This window comes from Polypterus senegalus, chromosome 8 (assembly GCF_016835505.1).
Source record: "Polypterus senegalus isolate Bchr_013 chromosome 8, ASM1683550v1, whole genome shotgun sequence".
NCBI lineage: Eukaryota > Metazoa > Chordata > Cladistia > Polypteriformes > Polypteridae > Polypterus > Polypterus senegalus.
In genome coordinates, this window is record NC_053161.1 from 85,950,708 (window position 1) to 85,974,191 (window position 23,484).

The 23,484-nt window shown below is 39.1% G+C and overlaps 1 protein-coding gene across 2 annotated transcripts in view; it reads left to right on the forward strand.

The window, feature by feature from the left end:
• The window catches only part of lrguk (leucine-rich repeats and guanylate kinase domain containing), a 122,652-nt gene that overhangs the window by 75,433 nt on the left and 23,735 nt on the right, over window positions 1–23,484 (forward strand). For both annotated transcript variants that reach the window (XM_039761364.1, XM_039761365.1), the window contains exons 12-14: window positions 7,423–7,519; window positions 12,029–12,142; window positions 12,750–12,951. In XM_039761364.1, coding sequence (XP_039617298.1) covers window positions 7,423–7,519; window positions 12,029–12,142; window positions 12,750–12,951 — 413 coding nt within the window. The remainder of the gene's footprint in view (window positions 1–7,422; window positions 7,520–12,028; window positions 12,143–12,749; window positions 12,952–23,484) is intronic.

Here is a 23,484-nt window from a genome sequence, read left to right on the forward strand (position 1 = left end):
GTCTATCTTTTATATAGAACCCTTAAAAACAAAAATAGCTTTACAATCAATACAGTATCAAATACATTAAATAATCACTTTAATATAATAAGTAAAGGAAATTACAATGGAAAGAAAAATGTGGCACATACAGATATATGTAGGAGCTAGGAAGTATGCCCAACAAATGGTATTAGCTGATAGTATGAAACAGAAAAATTGTTACTTAGAAAATAACAAAGAAGGGAACATAGAACAGTGAGCTAATGTTATGGTACAGAAAACTTAATCTGAAAAGAGCTTTCACAGCTAGCAGACCAAATAGAGGCAAAGTACCTCTTATAAAGGGCTTGTTTGTGTTCTCTGAGCTGTTTATAGGTTCTCACTGTGTTCCTTTTGGGTTTTCTCCAAAGATATGTGGCCCAGTTGACTGTCTTATGTTGCCCCATTGTCAGTGTTTATGCAAGGCTATGTTTGAGTGCATCCTCTGGTGGATCCTGCTATATAAGAATTTGTAAGATTCAGAATAAGCTTTAGCCACCTAAAAACCTGAACTGGATTAGGTAATGATGAGTACATACTGTAGATAAACTCAATTGCACAGCTGAGTAAAGAGCACCTTGCTGGCATCTTTCAACAGTCATAATAATGAGAAGTTGTTCGGTTTATTATAATAATATTTTTATTGTGTGGCAAAAATAAGGCAGTAGACAAGAAAAAGGTTTGAGGATGACCACCCCATACACTGAAAAATCAGCAAAATAAAAGAACCATGTCTTTACAGTTCGGAGTTCACAACTGAACTGAACTAACAGGACAGGTCTGTTCTATAAATATGGTGGATAGGGGGAAGAGGTGGGATTAGGACGGCCAGAATAGGAACTGATGTGGCAGGAAGATGAATTCTGGTTATCGGAAGTGATGTCATTAGGGTTAGCCAGAAGTTATGTTAGTGGGTGGTTCGGTAGTGATGTCACTGAGAGACATGGCCTTCAGCTGAACTGCAGGGAAACAAGAGTAGAGAGGATGAGTTATGAGCGTCAACCCCCAGTCTGGCTGATAAATAACACTATTTGAGCCTGTAAACTGTCCCTCTGCTGCACATCTGTGACATGGCCCCCACCTCAGCCCAGACCCGTCGGGTCAGGCAGCCTGAACTGAGAGGTTGTGACCCCGAGAAAGAGCATCAGCATTGGACCCTGGCAATAAAGTTCAGAAAACTTATAAGGTTGGAGGTCTAAAAACCAATAAGTGACACATGGGTTACACTTCTTGTGCACTGCCATCCACTGCAGAGCATCATGATCAGTGACAAAGGTAAACTCATGGCCCAAGAGGTAGTACCTCAGTTGCATTACTGGCCATTTGATTGCCAAGGACTCCTGTTCCACCACCGCATACCTGGTTTCCCAGTCCAGCAGTTTCCAGTTCAGGAACATAATGGGGTGTTCGACACCATCGACACTTTGGCTTAGTATGACACCGAGTCCTGTGTCCAAAACATCGGCCTGGAGAATAAAAGGCAGAGAAAAGTTATGGCGCCATTAGAACAGGTGCCGATGTAAGGGCCTGCTTTAGGTCACAAAAACAGTGTCAGCTTTACTGTCCCATACCACGTTGTTAGGGGCCCGTTTCTTTGTTAAATTTGTCAAGGGTGCTGCTGTCTCAGGGAACCGTGGCAGAAACCGATGGTAGTACCTGGCCAAACCAAAAAAGGCTTGGATCTGCCATTTGGTTTTCAGACGGGGCCACTTCAATATGGTATCTACTTTAGAACACTGTGGTTTGACTGTGCCACCACCCATCAGGTCACCTAAATACTTGGTCTCGCACAATCCAAAGAAACATTTCTTTGGATTGATATGAAGTCCTGCTTTACCAAGTGTCAGGAGCACAGCCTGATCCTGCTCTAGGTGTTTCTTCCATGTGTCGGAATAGATGACGACGTCATCCAAGTAGGCGGCACTATAGAAATTGTGGGATGTAGCACTTTATCCACCAGACGCTCAAAAGTGGCAGGTGCCCCATGTAATCCAATTGGAAGGACCTGATATTGCCAGTGTCCAGTAGGAGTGCTAAATGCTGTCTTGGCCTTTGCGGGGTCCATTAAAGGAACTTGCCAGTACCCCTTTGTCATGTCAAGAGTGGTAAAGAACTTCACCTTTCCGAGTTGCTGGAGGAGTTTGACCACTCGCAGCATCGGATAAGCGTCAAATTGGGAGACACAATTAAGGTGATGGAAGTCATTGCAGAATCTCCAACTCCCGTCAGGCGTAGGGACCATTACAACTGGCCTGGGCCAGGGACTATGACTTTCCTGAATTACTCTTAGTTCCAGCATGCATTTGATCTCAAGCTCCATCTCAGCATGTTTTGCCCCTGGGAGGTGGTATGGCCACTCCCAAGCGATTACCAGTGGCCTGTTATGATGTCATGTTCATTCAGTGACCAGGTTTCTCACTGACCACCTCAGAGACAGACAGGATTACTGCCTCAAGCGCCTGTCGTTGTGTGAGCATCAAATTATGGCCAAAGTTAAGGTCATTTTTATAGGCAAAAAAGGAACAGTGCTGGCCAGAGTAAGGGTCAAGTTCCCTGTCCCTCTATGGCTTCAGTAGTTTGATGTGATAAATCCATTTGCTTAGTCGACGATTTGTTGTTTCACCTGATAGTGAGAGTGAAGCCCTTTTTGCTCCTTAACTTCGTATGGGCCCTGCCATTGGGTCATTAATTTAGAATGCACGGTGGGCATGAGTAACATGACACAGTCTCCAGGGGAGAACTCCTGAAGTACCGTCCCACGATTATAACATTGGGCCTGCGCTGTTTGAGCCTTTTCCATATTCTCTTTTAATATTGGCCTCATTTTTGTGAATCTATCGCGTAATTGCACAATATACTCCAGAATATTAGTGGAAGGGAGAGCCTCTTCCTCCCATCCTTCTTTTAGAATGTCCAATATAGGTTTTCACCCATATAGTAACTCAAAAGAGGAGAAGCCTGAGGAGGCTTGAGGCACTTTCTGATAGGCAAATTTACAAGGGGGAGGAGCTAGTCCCAGTTCCTTCCATGCTCGCTGACCACCTCACATAACATTTGTTTGAGAGTTTGATTAAAACGCTCTACAAGACCATCAGTTTGAGGATGGTATACTGCAGTCTTTAAGTGTTTGATTCTGAGCAACTTGGCAACTTTCCTGAACATCTCCGAGGTGAAAGGCATCCCTTGATCTATCAAGACCTCTTTAGGGATGCTGACTTGCACAAAGACCCCTACGAGTTCCTGTGCAGTAGTTTTGGAGTTGGCTACTCTCCAGGGGATAGCCTTGGGATAACGAGTAGCATAATCAACAATGACTAGAATATATTTATGTCCTCTAACAGAGGGATTAAGGGGTCCTATGATGTCTACCCCTATACGTTCAAAATGAATTTCAATTAGGGGAAAGGGAACCAATGGAGAATGGCCCTGTTTAGGAATCTGAAGTAACTGACACTCTGGACATGAAGCACAGAGAAATCCTGATGTATTCCTGGCCAATAAAATTGGAGTTTTATTCTCTCCAGTGTTTTTTTTCAGCTCCCGGATGGGCGCTTAGGAGGTGTGTATGTACAAGTTCACAAACCCGGTAGGTCCATTTTACAAAAAACAGTGACCTCACCTCCTCTTCATGCTCAGCTACTCGGTATAATAAATTATTTTGCAGTTAGGATATAGCAGGTTGGACAATAGATGGATGGATTTTCTATAACAAAGTGGGGCACAGATGGCATGGGATGTAAGGTACATTGACCATTTACTAAAACCACTACATTCTGGAAAACTTAAGGGAATGATCATTCTATTGCTCCCGTTTAAAGGAGGCCATCGGGACTAACCTCAGTGGGCGGAGCATCCATCTGCAACATCGATGGCCCGGGCGTCAGGGAATTGGGAGTCATTGGCACAACTTCCGCTACGTCACACTGAATAGCCACGTGACTCTTTGTTGCTGGCTGTGTACACAGCGTGGGAACAGTTTGGGGTGGATTCTGTCTGCCCATTGCCAGGTCCAACAGTTTGACTGGAGTGGTTTGCATGATACCGCATTTACTCTCTGACCAGTCTCTGTCCAGGATCACGGGAAAGGGTGGATTTCAAAATACCATCACCTGTAAGGCCCTTATGGAGTTGTTGAAACTGATGATACAGGTATTCTCCCCGTGAATACAGTTTAAACTGGTCTTTACTTTAAGCCATTGTCATGGTAGCACATAATGGTGAGCTACAATGGAAATGTTGCTGCCAGTATCTATGAGAGTGTTGAATTTATGACTGTTTACCACTATCACTTCTGTCTGAGGAAAAGATAAGGGTTTAACAATAGCATGATATCTCCTGTCTCCCGTCCCCCCGCATCCCAGAATGTTGCCGAAATGAGAGTACTGTCGCTTGTCCGTAGGCTTCGGCGTCTTTTAAGAAAAATAGTGCCAAACCATGTATGTGCCTGAAGTTGTTTAGCACAGTGAAAAGCACCATGCTTTATTATCGAAGGAAATATTTTGTACCAGCAAACTGAATGCACTGCTCCTTCATGGAAAGCATCTTGGCTTTGAGGTCATTCCTTACATGGAGCTTGAACATTCTCCACAAATGGATGATGGGTTTTCTCCCAACACATGTAAGTTGGGTGAATTGAGATTGTGGCTGGACATGTGTGAGCGAATATACAATGACACTTTATTTGTCTAAATTTTCAGAAGCATCTTCCCTAAAGTTAGGGCTCAATAAGCACAAAGCCAAGAAGAGACTGTATCTATCAAACATGCATAAGGTGGCACCCATATATGTATAGTTTCAGGCATACAGAAACCAGATGATTAGCACTGAATATTCCTTTTTGTGCAGCTGAAGATCATAAATTTAAAAGAATAATTAAAAGAATGGTAGGCATATAATTCAACAATGAATCTATAATAGTATAGACTATAATATATACTTAATAATTAGCCTACAAAACACTTTACCTAGATAAAGTACAACAGCAACAAGGTTAATGCTAGATACAGCAAAGGTAAAACTGCATTTATGTAAAGTGAGATGTTAAAACACTGAAATCACCAGCAGGAAAGTTGAACCAGAGGAGTGTGGGATTTGAATTGCTGCAACAATTAGAAAATGATCAAAAGCACAGCCCACTGTTGTTCAGGAAAACTTACATTTTACATTTTTTGGCAAGCATTAATTTTTATTATGTAAAATGCATACATTAAAAATGTGTATTCATATTTTAAAATATTTTTTAATTGAATCATGTTGGGGGAAAATGTGTCTGAATGGACATCGGCCATGCCTTAGCCTCTTGACTGAAAGGTTAATAAGAAGGTAGACAGGCAATGAGGTAAGAACAAATCCAGACTTCTTTTAAAATAGCAGAATGTCACTAAAATACTGAATATATCCATCCATCCATTATCCAACTCGCTATATCCTAACTACAGGGTCACGGGGTCTGCTGGAGCCAGTCTCAGCCAACACAGGGTGCAAGGCAGGAAACAAACCCCGGGCAGGGCGCCAGCCTACCGCAGATGCTGAATATATAATTTTTTCAAATAAAAGTCATGAATATACTGATTTACTATATGCATACAGTCTTACGATGCAGATCAAGGCTCTAGAAAGTTCTTGACTTGAGAATGGATTTGTTCAGCAAGTTTTAGCTTTTCATTCAAACCTTTAATTTTTAATGCTTAGTGGGACTGACTTTAACACAGTGAAAGTAGAATATGTATATGTATCTTTTTATTAGGCTGATTATTCTGTTACACCCAGGGCCGGCACCACCATTAAGGCGACTTAGGCATTCGCCTCTGGTGCAGCTGCACGGGTAAGCTACAACAGTCATATGGCACACTAATAAATTTGGCCTAAGCGCAAAATAACTTAGCACCAGAACTGGTTACACCCTTAAAAGATAAATTGTAATAAAATTGTAATTGTAAAGTTCCAGTATTACATTTCTTTCTGTGCCAGAGGATTTTTATTGATCTATCAGATTGTGCCTTCATTTTTCAGTACATCATCCTGTAGGACCCAAATGGCCATCATTTGTCTGTACAGCGGTCTTCTGTTTGTATATACTCAAGAAAATGGTGCACAGTGTTATTTAGTAGAAGATAGCCAGGCTTTGAATTCTTTTCTTCTATGATTAGAGCCTACTCGATGACTTCAAATGTTGTCTGCTGGTGACGGCTGCTGGAAGTCTTACTGAAGTGTGAGATCATTTCATCTCGTCTTATTTTCTCATCCCCTTTTCCTGGTGAGGGTCACAGTGAGTGTGAGATCAATGAAGGAAAAAAAAGTGCCTTGTGATCTGGCCGATGCCATCCTAATATCTATTGTTCTTTCTGCCACAATCTTACCTTCATGATCAAAAGATTTAGAAAATGGTGTGTGTGAGAGAGAGAGAGATATCTCTTGAGCAGCATTGAAGAGCATTTCTGCCTGATCTCTCTCCTTCAGATCTCTGAGAGATATCAATGTGCGCAGCAGGCTTGTAACTCTTAACAGTGTATTAAGGCAATCATGTGACAAGGGTGCATGTACTAAACATTTTGCAGGGGAAACCATTTTAAACTGTTCAATCACCATACATGTTCACACTGAAAATCTCTCATGCCTTTCAGAAAGCAAGTCTTTTATTATGTTACTTTCATGATTTTCAACCTACTTCTCTTTATTTTGCTTATGAGGCAAATGCATTGGTATTGTGTTTTAATCAAGAGGTCAGAAGGAAATCTTGGGTTTGTCCTGTTGCTCAGCCCTTTCCTCAAGGGCTGCACCTACAGTATATAAGTGGCTCTTTGCTGAATCCATTATGAAGTCAATTATGAAAATGTTACATATTGTATAGTGTACTTCAATGGGCTGGCGCCCTGCCCAGGGTTTATTCCTGCCTTGTGTCCTGTGCTGCCTGGGATTCGCTCCAGCAGACTCTGTGACCCTGTGTTAGGATATAGCAGGTTGGACAATGACTGACCGACTGACTGTATATTGTATATTGCATGATGACTCCCTGAGTCTGTTATGTGATTTTGCACTCAGTAATCTGAGGCAATTTATTTTAAATGCATACTGTGCATTTTCTGAATCACTGTGGTACATAAAATATCTTGTTGGAAATTTGACATTTATAATGAATCTAATACACAGTATAACACTTTTCACCTGTGCAAGGAATGTATGAAGGGTATCTGTAGATGGAGAAAGGTTATATAATCCCATATGTACAGAGACTTTGTTGATTTATGACCTGAAATCTGTAGTTTAGGAAATTCTACTACAACTTTTCAAATATAAGCGTACTTTAAAAACGGAGGGAAAGATAAAGAAGAACGGATATATGCTTTTAATACTTCTTGGGACATATGTATGATCTGTTTCATCGTTTTGCATGTTTTATAGTGCTTGTCACACCACAAGGGGTCCATATTTTGGTGAAGTTGATGGAAGTGATTATCATTTTGTCTCGGTGGAAACATTTGAAGACATGGTTTACACGGTAAGAAAATCAGATTCCTTGCTATAGTTAAACAATACATTTTTTAATTAATTGTTAATCTAATTGCACATCTTTTCAACTGCTTCTTATAGTCAAAATTAGACTTTTTCAGTATTTATCCTTCTTTCTATCACTTCCCAAATCTTTATTCATCATGGGACACTGCAGTACCAAATCCTATTATGGAAGCATCAATAACAAGACAGGATTGTGTGCCAGCTCATCACAGGGCATGCTGTCACTCTCTCACTTACTCTAGGGCAACTTAGAGGAGCCAATTTAACATTCATCTCTTTAGGATGCGGGGGGGACCTGTGGTACACTTTTCAGTGCTACTGTTTCGTAGAGGCCTGATTTTGATTCCTGTCGCAATTGCTTTTTACAGGGAGTTTGCATTTACTGTAGTATGAATGATTATAAAAGCAGTGGACAATTTATTGCTACATACTTGAAATATATACATTGACCCTACCCAGTTTGTCTTATTTTTAATCAGATTTTTTACTACCTAAAATTGAAATAAATTTATCAAGCTTTTATTATTTACAACAACAACAACAACATTTATTTCTATAGCACATTTTCATACAAACAGTAGCTCAAAGTGCTTTACATATTAAAGAATAGAAAAATGAAAGACACAATTAGAAAACAAAATAAATCAACATTAACATTGAATAAGAGTAAGGTTCAATGGCCAGGGGGGACAGAAAAAACAAAAACTCCAGACGGCTGGAGAAAAATAAAATCTGTAGGGATTCCAGACCATGAGACCGCCCAGTCCCCTCTGGGCATTCTACCTAACATAAATGAAACAGTCCTCTTTGGATTTAGGATTCTCACGGAAGGGCTTGATGATGATGGTCACGTAGACTTCTGCCTTTAAATCCATCCATCATTGTTGGAGCATCATGAAGCTTTGAGTAGGTGGAGGTGGCACAGGCCACCACCACAAACAAACCGGAAAAAGAAACAGAAAAGAGAGTAGGGGTAGATACTAGTACTACTTTATACTTCTGCTGCCAAAATATCATCTATTTTCTCCATAATTAATGATACATTAGTTCATTGTTAAGAGCAAACAAAATGCATTCATAGTGTGTCAAATCACAAGGTAGCTCACCTAAAATCTAAAGGGGTATGAAGACATTTCAAGTAATTGGACATCATCTTTTATCATCCCAAATCAATACATTTATGGTCATCAGAAGATGTGTTAAAGAACTGAGATACTGCTACTGCACATGCTGTATGTATGGCACTCTAGCCACAAGTCATTTTATTATATCAGATTTAAATTATGTTGTAATTTATATTCATACAGAGATCATTACTTATTTACTATGTTTTTTTCTGTTGTATAACAAAGTGGAGAGAAACATTCTTTGATCTAAAATAATAGCCTCATGGTAGTTTGAGGAAGGAAATGAATGCCTCCAGACAAAATATCAGTCATGCTCTCCTGTCTCACAAATCTGGAAGTCCGTCATTATATTACATTTTCACCTTAACAGATGTAAGCCACTTGTGTTTGAGTGTCAGTGTTATCTGCCAGACATTCATGTATCTCATGTTTGCAAGAACTTACATGGCTGGAAAGGGGCATTTAAAATGTCTTTATCCACCCTGAGATTATACTTAAGACAGTTTACAAATTATGGTTCAACCTGAAGGCAGAAGTTTTTTTTCTTTAAAAATGTTAAAATGATTATTAATAATAATACAGTAATACTTTCCATTTATTTAGCACTTTTCTCACTACTCAAGTCACATTTCTTTGCCAGTACGCTCACCACACTTGAGCTATTAGGTGGTGAAGAGGTGAGAGAGAAAGCTAATTAGAGACAGAGGATGATTAGATTCGATTTGATAAACTTTATTAATCCTGTGAGGAAATTCATATGCATACAGCGGCAGAAACATCAAAAAACAAGAATACAAACACACAGGGCAGATAATACAGCCAATCAATCAATAAATAAAAATAAAGAATATATCAGATAGAAGCAGTGAATTGCCTGATTGAAGCACCCATAAAAGACCCCAAGGGGTACTTCTTATCACAATGTGGTGAGTTGAGCCTGTGGCTAAAAGTGCTCCAATAGAGTGCCTACTAGAGGGGATGGAGGGGAGTTTTCATGATGGCATCCAATTTTGTCACCATCCTCTATTCCACGACAGCTTTCAGTGTGTCCAGAGTTTGCCCTTTAATGGAGCAGGTTTTCCTGATACGTTTTTTCAGGCATTGTGCTTCTTTTGAGCTCAGGTTGCTTCCTCAGGAGATTGCAGCATAGAACACCAAACTGGCTGCTATGGGCTGATAGAACATTTCCAGCAGCTTGCTGCCCACATCGAAAGACCTGAGTCACCTTAGCAAGTACAGCCTGGCCTTGCCCTTCTTGTACAGCACCAATGTGTTGTCAGACCAGTCTAGTGTGTTGTTCATGAGAACCTCCAGTTACTTGTAGCTCTGCAGCACTTCCATGTCCTCCTCCTGAATGGTGACTGGTCTTTCCAGAGGTCAATGGTGTAATGACCACAGTACAAAAAAAAAAGATTCAATTCATAAAGAACATTTTGAATAAAAGAAATAATCACACAGTATTCACCACATGCCAGTTACTATTCCACATTAGTGCTAGATCAAATATTAACTATATAAAGGTTGGTGAAGTGTATTTAAAGTCAGCACCATATTCTCCACAGTTTAGCACATTTACTGTTTTACTTTAATAATGCTTTGTACATCTGTACATAGCTTACAGTCTTAAACAGGCTATCCATCCATTTTCATGTGCTTGTTCAAATTCAAAGGTCCTGGAGAAGCAGGACTTATCCAAGCAGCTTCAGGCCAGTGCAGAGTACATTTTCCAAACCGCAGCTTTCTCACACTGCGCCCGCCTAGAAAGGCCGATGAGCTTCATATTTATGTTTTACAGTCTGGGAGATAATCAAAGAAAAATCCAGATACAAGAAGAACAGGATAGATTCCAGAATTTCTCTTTTCTTCACAACAAAAAAACATTGTAGCTTACATGGGAAAATGAGAAATAACTGTATTTTTTGACATGACACAGCTCTAAAGTCATAACAATGCCGTCTTTTCAGAAATGTTTGCCCGCATTTGTCTCATGACACTTGGCATTTCGGTCCTAAATGAACATTTTCTCTACATGTTTATTATTTAAGACGGAAACATTTAGAAATGCTAGTATTTATCATGACACAGTTGTCTGCACAATTTCACAAGAATGCATTTCTCTGTAACTTACAATGTGATCCAAATGTGCAACACCCAAAATGTACAGTATATATTATGTGATGGACTCTTTTTTATATACCTTTACTTATGAAGCAAATTTTGTAGAAGGTAGTTTATGGTGTGTGCAAGAACGGTTTCAGATTATTAAGAATTATGATCCTCAAGAAGGCATGGATGTGATGTGTACATTTTCTATAATGGCCACCATTCCACGTGACTAATAAAGCTTCTCCTTTGAAAGTGCAAATCACAATGAAGCGGAGGAGATATTTTAAACATAACAGTATCAGATGTACTTTCGACATTATTATTGGGAATATTTGGTCATATAATTTATTTTGAGTTGTAAGTCACAAATATGATTGGCGATTCTAAATTGGCCCTAGTGTGTGCTTGGTGTGTTTGTGTGGTTCCTGCCTTGTGCCCTGTGTTGGCTGGGATTGGCTCCAGCAGACCCCTGTGACCCTGTGTTTGGATTCAGCGGGTTGGATAATGGATGGATGGACGAAGTCACAAATATAGTATTTTGGTAGAATTGGGGTCTCAGTTGTAGAGGTTGTTTTTTGAATGAAAAATAGCAGTGTGTGTAGTGACTGTGCACAATGTGTATAAATCATTTGTAATTTTTCTGCCACTTATAAAAAAAGAAAAAGCTATTTTGCATTAAATGAAAGCAAGAACCATCCCTGAACACAATGCTAGTCCATTACATGACCTGACAACCTAACATGCACATGTTAGACTGTAGTAGGAAATGGAAAAACTCTGATAAAACTTAAAGTGACACAAATCACGTATCTCTGGAGATGTGGAGCAGCGGCACTAACTCCTGTGCCATCCTTTTGCTTGCTATCCATTCCCAAAACTGCTTTTTCCAGTAATGCCCTTGAGTAGCCGTAACCTGCCCCATCAGTATTGAAAGGCAGAAGCAAACTCTGGGTGGTTTATAACTGGAGACATCGATATCCATGCTCACTTACACTAAGATAGTTTAGAGGCAGCAGTCAAGCTTTGGTTTATCATAGACAGCACTGATGCCTGAAGAAAACCCCATGTAGACACAGAGCAAGTGCATGGTTCACATAATCAATGACTTGGATGCCCTTCAGAAAGAGTGTAGCCAAGTTTGTACCTGTTGAGTGCCTTATTGTAATCTAGTCCACATTCTGTGTTCATTTTTGAAAACTTTTAATATGTTGAATGAGTTAATGTACTTAATGGCCTTTCTTTTTTTTTTTTTTAACAAGGGTAAGTTTATTCAAACTATGAAATATAATGGACATTACTATGGACTAACACGAGATGCCATTGAAGCTGTTGCAAGAGAAGGACTAGCTTGTTGTCTTCATATGGAGCTGGAGGTAAGATTAAAAATAGAATAAGCTTCATTAATTATTTAATTAACATACAGAATACCAGGCACTTTGTTTATATTACCACAAATATATTAATAATAAACGGGAACAGAAAGGTGTCATTTTTTGAGCTTTTAAGTTGAATTAAAATAAATCATACTGCATTGGTTAAGTACATTTGGTGTTATTTAATTCTGATGTTTGTGGGTTTAGCTATTCAATTACTTTACTAAGATAATGATAGCTATAGTCTTCCAAATATGCTATAAAACGTTTCCACCAGTAACACCTTGAAGAAAGATTAAACACAAGTCTAACACATGCTTTATGTCTAGGTGCCCTTACCAATTTATTGAAAGCTGTTTCACTGTTGCTCTGTGTTGATTATGTTTTTCGTGGGACTTATTTATCTTTTCATCCAATGCAACGACAAAGAAAAGCAAGCCACACTTTTAAGTGGGTTTGAGATCTGTTTATTCAACAAACACAAGATGCCTTATTCAGCTTTTTCACAATGTGAATATATCTTTATGGTCTGAATAAATTTCCTGTTCATAACCACTATTTATGTTACTTCAACAGGCATTTAATATGGTATGATTTCTTGCTACAGGGTGTTCGCAGTTTAAAAAACACTTACTTTGAGCCACGATACATCCTTCTGATCCCCATGGATAAAGAAGAATATGCCAGGCGCCTAAGAATGAGAGGACTGTACAGCCGGTCTCAGATTGAAATTGCTGTTTCTAGAGTTGAAACCTACATTACAATGAACCGGGATTTTCCAGGATACTTTGATACTGTAATTCCATGTGGTAAGAACATTTCAGCTTTTGTGTGGTATTGTGATACATAAATAGATATAGGAATAAGATTTTTTTTTTTTTTACAGAAAGATACATAAAGCAACATGTATTTTGCCATTTCTGGACATACTACTCAAAATTGTTTAAAAGTGCAGAGACCTCTCTGAGTCTCTGATGGGTCTCATAGCTATCCCCTATGCTTGAAACAGTGCCCCTCGAACAAACTTGTCCCTGTGCTTGAGGAAGTTCTTTTTATGTAAAACATAAATAAATAAGTATAATAATAGTGATTGGTGTGTACAGATGCGATTTCAAGTCAATAAAATAAATATACTGTTTTGTTTTATTACTGTAAAACTAGATGAGTGTAACTACTGTATATGGAATAAAACTGTCAGCTACATTGATAAATGGGCTTTCAAGTTTGGCTCAAGTCTCATATGTAGAATATAATGTGATTTACTGTAGTAAGGTATCAATTTTTCTGACATAGTTTTTAAAGAATGTCAACTATTCTTCCAGGCGTACTTTTGGATTTAGCACAACTCAATCAGTTTGCTGGCGCATGCATTGGATTACTGGCATATATATTGGTTTCAATGTAATACAACTCTATTGGTTTACTGAGGCACATGTTAGTTTGTTAGCACACAGATTGGACTGAGGACAACTCTATTGGTTTGTCAATGCTGATATTGGTTTGCTGATGCACACATTGGATTCCGATGTTGCACACATTTGATTTATGCATTAGATTTAGGGAAACTGTATCAGTTTGCAGAAGCCTACATTGGATTGCTGGTTCGCACTTTAAATATAGCTGACACACATAGTGGATTTAGTACAGCTTGATTGGTTAGCTGGTGCATGCGCTGAATTCAGGACAACTCTGTTGGTTTGCTGGCACACATGTTGAATTCAGCATAACTCAATCGACTTGCAAATGCACATATTGGATTGCTGGTTCATATATTGAATTCAGCACATCTCGATGTACGTACGCTTTTTAAAGTAAATAAATAGTTTTAAATTAGTTGTTTTTTTAAAGGGTTTATCAAGAGAGTTTTTTTATGCCTAATTGTTAAATAGATTATGTCTTATATGATCGTATCGCCTTATATAATCCAATATCCTAGTCTTCTTAATCTCTTCTTCATCATCCGATTCTAAGACATTGAAGGGTTCAATAAGATTTCCACATTATCCTTTTAAGGTGGACTTCTAAGTTTCAGACCTCCAATCATGTATTCAAATCTAACATCCTATGTGTAGTACTATATATTTGCTTGTATTAAAGTGAATTACAACATCTGAATACACAGACTCTTTTGTACAGGCTTGGCCAAATATCTGCTGAATTCCACCTTATTTGCTATCCTCTGAAAACTGAGCCAGCATCTTATTTATATTCCTAGTAAGATCATTTATATAAATGAAAAGAGCCATGCCCCTGGTATTGATCCATCGGGGCACCAGCTTTAACATGACCTATAGGTAAAAGTTGTCAACATTTCCATTTGCTTTCTGTTTTTGATGCATTTTAGCTCCCGTCTGTACACTGTGCTTTGAACCCCCACTTTTTCAAATCTATTGGTAGCTTCTCCTGTGAAACTTTATGGAAAGCTTTTTGAAAAGCAGCATAAATAATAATGTTTATTCTGTATGATCTGTTGCTTTCTCATTAATTCACAGCATATTAATGGTCTCAACCAAGGTGACTGTTTATTTGCACACCTGTTCTCGGTCTTTTCTTAAATATTTACTTGTAATCATTTTCTCCTCATACATGATCAGCTTACTGGCCTGTAGCTACTAGGGTGGCCTGATCATCTTTTCAATGAAAATGGGACAACATTTGACAGCTTGCAGTCTTTGGAAGTTTAATCCTAGCAGCATTTCTCTTTCATGGCCATCTCTAAATCACCGAGTACCTCTTTAATAGGCCATGTAGCTAGATGATGCTGTAATACTGACGTCAAGATAGAAGGACTTGCACTAGATGGAAGAAGGGATCTACACAGCATGTAAGGTGTATGTAATCTAAATGAATGCAAGGAAGACTAAAGTAATTAGCAAGATGATTAGCAAGGGGAGAACACCCCAGATATATATAAAAGTAGAAGGTCAACAGTTAGATATGGAGAAGGACTATACATACATTGGAAGCTGGATTAAAGAGCAAGGGCATTGCTTGATGGAGACAAAAAAGAACAAGTAAAGGAGGCATTCTGGGACAGCAAAGAATTCCTAAGAATGAATCTGAGCATTGGCCTTAAAAAGATATCTTATCTAATACATCTTCACAATGTTAAGTTATGGTAGCAATGTGTGGGCTTATGATGAAGCAACTACAGTATTAAAAGGCTGAAATACTTTGAGATATGGTGCTACATAAGAAGATATTCTCTTCTTGCTTTATCCAGTTTTAAGTTGGAGTCCGTTCTATGAGTACTGTGAACAAGGCAGGAGGCAATTCTGAATATGACATTAGTCAATTGTTTGGCACATTCAACCCACACCAAGACAGTTTAAAAATGGCCAATAAACCCAACACAAGCATCTTTGGGAAGCAGAGTTAAAACAAAAACAAAAAAAAAAACAGAGAAAAGCATACAGTAAAACTGGGAGAATATGAACACCCTACACAGATTGTGACCATTCTGAGATTCACATCCCGTCTCTGTGAAGCTGCAGCACTTAGCCCTGTGCTACCACATGCTTCTCTCCAAAGATATACATTTTAGGCGAATTAGTTACCAACTATGCTTACATTTATAGTTTGTTCTTTTGTGGTGCCTGATGCTACAGGGATATGCTGTCTGTAATTATTAAAGTTTGATTAATCAGGTTCAGTAGATGACTGTATGTTTTAAATGGCTGTTGTACTTTTTGAGAAATAATGTTGCCTGTGAATCCAGGTAATAATTCATCTGTCTTTTGATCACTCTACTTACTACAGGGATGAAGAAAGCAATGGTGTCATACTAGTTTTAAAGTCTCTTGGGATACTAACACAGGTTACTGTAGCCTGTGTGAGGGAATGAGAAAAGCTGAAGTAGATCTCAGAATTAGAATAGTGTAGCTTTCATGCCATAGTCTTTTTCAGATATTTATTACCAGTTCCTGGTTGAGAAGGTTTGTATCACTTGGTTCGCTTTCCAATGGTAAGACCGAACATAGGCAGTAATTAGACTTAAAAATGTGCTGCAATATAACATTGAATAAATTACTGCATATTTTACTCATTTAGCAAAGGAAAAAAAAAATATATGTTTCAAATTTTGCATTTTAAAGGACATTGTATGGTCAATTTCTTGGTTGAAGAGCACCTGAAATGCTAATTTGATATTAAATTAATAATATGTACTAATAATGCATACAGCCAAATCATTTTACTCTGTTTTTATTCATTTTTTAAATTACAGATATAGTTGTCATTTCACAAATTTAAAGTTTTTAGGACCCTTGTTGTGTTTTTGGCATATTTACTTGTACAACAATTTATTGCTATTTTATACCTAATATTCATCCTTTTGACATATTCTGAAAGGTGGCTAGCTGTCTGCCTTTACTGTCTGTTTGGTATCCATGCTTTATATCCAAGTCAAAGTACATTATTACTGCTGTCTAGATATTTTTTCAATTATGACACCATGTATCCTTTAGTTTGTCAAAGGCACTTTTATCTTTTTCAGTTCTGTTTCATATTTTCCATCCTTTGACACCACAGATGATAGATAACTGAAGTTCTTAAATATCACTGTTTTTTTCAAGATTTCTAAAAGGTTAACTCCTGTCTTACAGTATGTCCAAAATTGCATGACAGCTATTTAATTGCAATGGTTACCAAAGCATTGTTTTAACTTTGTGGCCACTGTATATTCAGTGCTATTGACTGGTGTGACATTGACAGTTAATTGCCACTCAGTCATTATACATTATTAACTACTATTTTTTATTTTAAACTCATTCATTTACTATACTTTCTTTACATTTTAATGTGCTTTTCATTTAAGTAACTTCTATAGCGAGTTCTGATCTTTAATCTAATAACTGAAAAATGTAAAATGCAGTGTTATTTGGGAGACTGTTCCAAATTACCATCCATCAATACACGCTATACACACTCACGTTTTCCTGCTTCTACTGCGTAATTTCCATGCTTTCACTGTACAATTGAGAGATATAAATCCTACCTTATCTACTAGGTCTACCCTGGTTCTCCTGCCAGTGGGCCATGTTTGGAACAAACTTCATAGGAGGTGTCCAGACAACATAACTTGTTAATTAATGGCTTTTTTTTTTTGGTGGTGGTGGTGGTCATTGTATCACCTGTTCTTTGAGTGCTTATGACTGGTATCACTGTTTTCTGTATTATTCTCATGGGCACTGTTGACAGCCATGTGCAGGGCCATGGAGTCTGTACACAATACCTTCAACTCCAGCCTGTACTTCTGACTCCGACTCCTGTATTTGTAAGTTAAGCCAATACACAGCACTGGTCGAAAGAGGTCACCCAGAAATTTTCATGTTTTTGATCGAAATTGATACCTCTTGTATCAAGACACTATTACATTGATTTAAAAATGCAGCCAACAACCACCACTAGTACTGTTAGCCAACAGGGTGCTGGCGGAAATTGGGCTACTGTTGGCCAAAGAAGAGAAAGGAGAAGAAGAGGGGGGAGACTTGTCCGGAGGCAGGATGAGAGGAGGAAAATAAAGAGAGTGGAACTGAGGGTAGGGACTTTGAATGTTAGCAGTATGACTGGTAAGGGGAGAGAGTTAGCAGATATGATGGAGAGAAGGAGGGTTGATATATTGCGTGTGCAAAAGACTAAATGGAAGGGGAGTAAGGCCAATTGGATTGGCGGTGAATTCAAATTGTTCTATCATGGTGTGAATGGGAGGAGAAATGAAGTAGGGGTTATTCTGAAGGAACAGTATGTCAAGAGTGTCAGGCAGAGTAATGATTATGAAGCTGGAAATTGGAGGTGTGATGATGACTGTTGTTAGTGCATATGCACTGCAAGTTGGGTGTGTGATGGGTGAGAAAGAAGATTTTTGGAGTGAGTTCGATGAAGTGATGAACAGTGTACCAAAAAGACAGAAAGTGGTGATTGGAGCGGATTTCATTGGGCATGTTAGTGAAGAGAACAGTGGAGATGAGAAGGTGATATGTAGGTATGGAGTCAAGGAGAGGAATGAAGAAGGTCAGAGGATAGTGGATTTTGCCAAAAGGATGGACATGGCTGTGGTGAATACGTATTTTAAGAAGAGGGAGGAAAATAGGGTTACGTACAAGAGTGGAGGAAGATGCACACAGGTAGATAACATCCTTTGCAGAATAGTTGATCTGAAAGAGATTGAAGACTGCAAAGTGACGGCAGGGGAAAGTGTAGTTAAGCAGCATAGGATGGTGGTCTGTAGGATGATGTTGGAGATCAAGAAGAGGAAGAGAGTGAGGGCAGAGCCAAGGATCAAATAGTGGAAGTTGAAAAAGGAAGACTGCAAGGTTGAGTTTAGGGAGGAGGTGAGGCATTCACTGGGTGGCAGTGAAGAGTTACCAGACAGCTGGGGAACTACAGCAGATGTAGTAAGGGTGACAGCAAAAAGGGTGCTTGACGTGACGTCTGGAAAAAGGAAAGAGGAAAAGGAAACCTGGTGGTGGAATGGGGAAGTACAGGAGAGTATACAGAGGAAGAGGATGGCAAAGAAGAAGTGAGATATTCAGAGAGATGCAGAAAGTAGACAAGAGTACAAGGAGATAAGGCGCAAGGTGAAGAGAGAGGTGGCAAAGGCTGAAGAAAAGGCATAAGATGAGTTGTGTGAGAGGTTGGACACTAAGGAGGGAGAAAAGGACCTGTACCGATTGGCTAGACAGAGGGACCGAGGTGGGAAAAATGTGCAGCAGGTTAGGGTGATAAAGGATAAAGATAGAAACGTACTTACAAGCGAGGAGAGTGTGCTGAGCAGATGGAAAGAGTACTTTAAGATGCTGATGAATGAAGAAAATGAGAGAGAGAAGAGGTTGGATGATGTGGAGATAGTGAATCAGGAAGTTCAACAGATTAGCAAGGAGGAAGTAAGGACAGCTATGAAGAGGTTGAAAAATCGAAACGCCGTTGGTCCAGATGACATACATATGGAAGCATGGAGGTGTTTAGGAGAGATAGCAGTGGAGTTTTTAACCAGTTTGTTTAATGTAATTTTGGAAAGTGAGAGGATGCCTGAGGAGTGGAGAAGAAGTTTACTGGTGCCGATATTTAAGAATAACGGGGATGCGCAGGACTGCAGAAACTACAGGTGAATAAAATTTATGAGCCACAGCATGAAGTTATGGGAAAGAGTAGTGGAAGCTAGGTTAAGAAGTGAGGTGATGATTAGTGAGCAGCAGTATGGTTTCATGCCAAGAAAGAGCACCACAGATGCAATGTTTGCTCTGAGGATGTTGATGGAGAAGTTTAGAGAAGGCCAGAAGGAGTTGCATTGCATCTTTGTGGACCTGGAGAAAGCATATTACAGGGTGCCTCGAGAGGAGCTGTGGTATTGTATGAGGAAGTAGGGAGTGGCAGAGAAGTACATAAGAGTTGTACAGGATATGTACGAGGAAAGTGTGACAGTGGTGAGGTCTGCGGTAGCAGCAACAGATGCATTCAACATGGAGGTGGGATTACATCAGGGATCAGCTTTGAGCCCTTTCTTATTTGCAGTGGTGATGGACAGGTTGACAGATGAGATTAGACAGGAGTCCCCATGGACTATGATGTTTGCTGATGACATTGTGATCTGTAGAGATAGTAGGGAGCAGGTTGAGGAGACCCTGGTGAGGTGGAGATATACTCTAGAGAGGAGAGGAATGAAGGTCAATATGAACAAGACAGAATACAAGTGGGTAGATGAGAGGGAGGTCAGTGGAATGGTGAGGATGCAGGGAGTAGAGTTGGCTAAGGTGGATGAGTTTAAATACTTGGGATCAACAGTACAGAGTAATGGGGATTGTGAAAGAGAGGTGAAGAAGAGAGTGCAGGCTGGAATGGATGGAGAAGAGTGTTAGGAGTGATTTGTGACAGACAGGTACCAGCAAGAGTGAAAGGGAAGGTCTACAGGATGGTAGTGAGACCAGCTGTGTTATATGGGTTGGAGACAGTGGCACTGACGAGAAAGCAGGAGACAGAGCTGGAGGTGGCAGAGTTAAAGATGTTAAGATTTGCATTGGGTGTGACGAGGATGGATAGGATTAGAAATGAGTACATTAGAGGATCAGCTCAAGTTGGACTGTTGAGAGACACAGTCAGAGAGGCGAGATTGCGTTGGTTTGGACATGTGCAGAGGAGAGATGCTGGGAATATTGGGAGAAGGTTACTAAGAATAGAGATGCCAGGGAAGAGGAAAAGAGGAAGGCCTAAGCGAAGGTTTATGGATGTGGTGAGAGATGACATGCAGGTGGTGGGTGTAACAGAACAAGTTGCAGAGGACAGAAAGATATGGAAGAAGATGATCTGCTGTGGCAACCCCTAACGGGAGCAGCCGAAAGAAGAAGACTGCTTGAAATAACTTATTTTTAATTTTTATTGACATATGGCTACAATCTCCCATTTCCAGCAACAGTTCCTTCTGTGTGCTTCCATACTTTATTCTTATTTGGTTATCATTTAATGCTAAATGGTTATTAGAGAAACCATTCTAACTGAATTAGCACCACTGAAACCTGTTATTCTGGTCACCTGTGTTACAAGGTATTGGCATTCATAAAGTTCTGTTCTGGTTCAAAAATTGCCAAAATGAAACAGATTTCCTAAAAAGACATGTCAGTCTATGTTTTTATTTGGAGAATCAATGTTATTCCATGTGGTAGATTGCCAAAAAACTGAAGATTTCACACAAAGTTGTCTATTACTGTTTTAAGAGAAGATAGGATAGAAAAAATAGGGAAAGCTCCAAATGGACAACTACATAAGAGGAGAAAAACATCAGAGTGTGTAGTCTAAATCTTCTTAACATTAAACAAAATTTACAAAATGAAAAAAGAGGTTATATTTTTTATCAAAAGTCTAGGAGAAAAAATACTTTTAGTTTAATTAATATATGGGAAATTTATAGTGTTTTTCTTTTACACATGCATATAGGGATGGGTAAAATATTCACCTAATGATATGTTAATATCAACGATCTAATAAGATATAAGTACACCCTTTGCCTTTGGAATAGAGTAATTTCTTCTTAGAATGCTGTCGTACAAGTCCTTAGCTGTGTATGGTGAAATATCGCACCATTTTTCCAAAGGAAAGCTCTCAGTTCCTTCTTTGAATAATGAGGGCAGTGGAAATCTACTGTGTACTCTGCACTCCAGTACTTCCTTTGAAGGTTCAGTGATGTTTAGATGCAGTGATTAAGAAATCCTTGGAAGGCATCTCAGTTTATCTCAGAGTACTTGATATCACTTTTGATTTACCTTAGCACTGTGTATTGTGGGCATTATTATTATACAACAAAGAACACCATGATGGAAATTTAGGGTGCTTTTGATCATGTAAAATGGCCTTGTAATCCCTGGCCATTCTATGACCATGAAAAGCAATCATCAGACTTAACGAAGTAATCATAAGATTACTAACATGCCATTATAGATAGACACTATGTTTGAAAGTTGTCAATAGACATTTATGGGTTGGCTTTCTCCAAGCAAGACTGGGTTTATACTTCACTCGATGCAACATGTGCACCTGGGGACACTACCATTACACAACCAGTGTGCTGTTTATACTTGCGCACATACTTTATGCAAATCTGGAGGATTCCACCAGGTGGCAGAGATATCATCACAGTAAGACAACAATGTTCGGCTTCGCTGTGTTGTGAATTGACGTAAACATCCATTAAAATCCCAGGACACATTGCAACAATATGGATGTTTAATGGTTACATCCAGCAATCCAGGGATGCACCCATTCCAGCCAACATCAGGTGTGAGGCAGAAACAATCCCTGGATGAGGATTCAGCTCATCGCAAGGTGAATACAAGCACACACATACACTAGTGTCATTTTAGCATCACCAAATCCCCAAACCTGCTTGTGCTTGGAAGGAAACTGGAGCACACCATGGAAACCCACCAGGAAAACATGCAAACTCCAGGCAGGAAACACCACGGATGTGACTCCCTACTGCAAGGCAGCAGCTGTATAGCTCCTCCACCATGCCACCCCCACATGTGTAATTATTAACAGTATTAATTATTTAAATGAAGTTTATCTGTAAAATGTAACATACATGATTTAACATGTTTCATCCTGAAAGTGATATCAATTATAGATCTGCAGAGAACTAGAATATCATTAATGTGTTCTGTGTGGTAATCGCTGCCTGCCACTTCTGTCAGCGCATGAGGAAGCCCTAGAAGCACATATGTAGCGTTTAACATGTGGGTCAGTTTTATGATGACGTTTACAATGTTCTACTTTAATGACAAAATAAACTACAAGATTAAAGTCGAAATTTCCACTTTAATCATGAAACAGACCATTTTTTCTTTACTGTGTCAGTAATTATTGTTCTCTGTTGCTCAAATACACTTCTGTACATTCTGATGCTGTTGTGAAGGTGGAAAAAAAAAGACACCACAGATGATAGTATGTGAGATCTTTAAAATGTATCACGTCATTCCGATGTGGAATGTGCGACATTTGAATTGCCTATGTGAGAAACACATGGAAGAAAAGCACCACAAATACTTTTGTATGTCAGCATTTAAGTTTGATGATTTGCTTCAACACATCGAACCATTCATCAAACATTGAAGCACGCACAATGATCCTGTAGGATCTGCAAAGCAGCTTGCTGTCACAAGTTGATAGTAAACAGAGCCTCTGACGTCCAACTTGAACACACTGCAACCCCCGTTTTTTTGCTGGTACTGCAACTCAGTCACGTGTTGCATTAATTTCTGAGGATGTGCTCAGAGGACGCGTCAAATGAACATTGAGAACGCATGGCAGCCATTATGCGTGCACATACGCATTCTGAGCATGAAGTATAAACCGAACCTAACACATCTAAATGCAAGAAAATATGTTGATTCCTCAGACAATATCACTTTTTCCATTTGCTCAGGGGTCCAGGTTTTGTGCTCGTTACTTTAGGTTATTCGGCTTTGGGCATTAGCTTTGTATGCAGGTGGTTTCAAAGTAGCTGCTATGCCATAAATTCCAACATTGTGAAACTCATAATATATATTTTTTGTTGATAGAGTGTCATAGAGGTGCTGATTCAACTTAGTGGTCATTTTTGAAGCTGTACTTTGTGACCTTAACAGCTATACTGTGAATTATTCATCTGTTCCTGTTAGTGAGCTTTGACTTGCATCCAATTGTTTGTCATTTCAGTAGAGTTTGTCCATTTTTGGCATATGCTGTCATCATTTTCGAGACTGTCACCACAATATATGAAATATTATGCAGTTTTGTGACCGATGCACCTGCAATTCTGGCACTGACTATTTTGCCTCTTTTTTGCTAATTGCCTCATTTTGCTTCGACTCAAA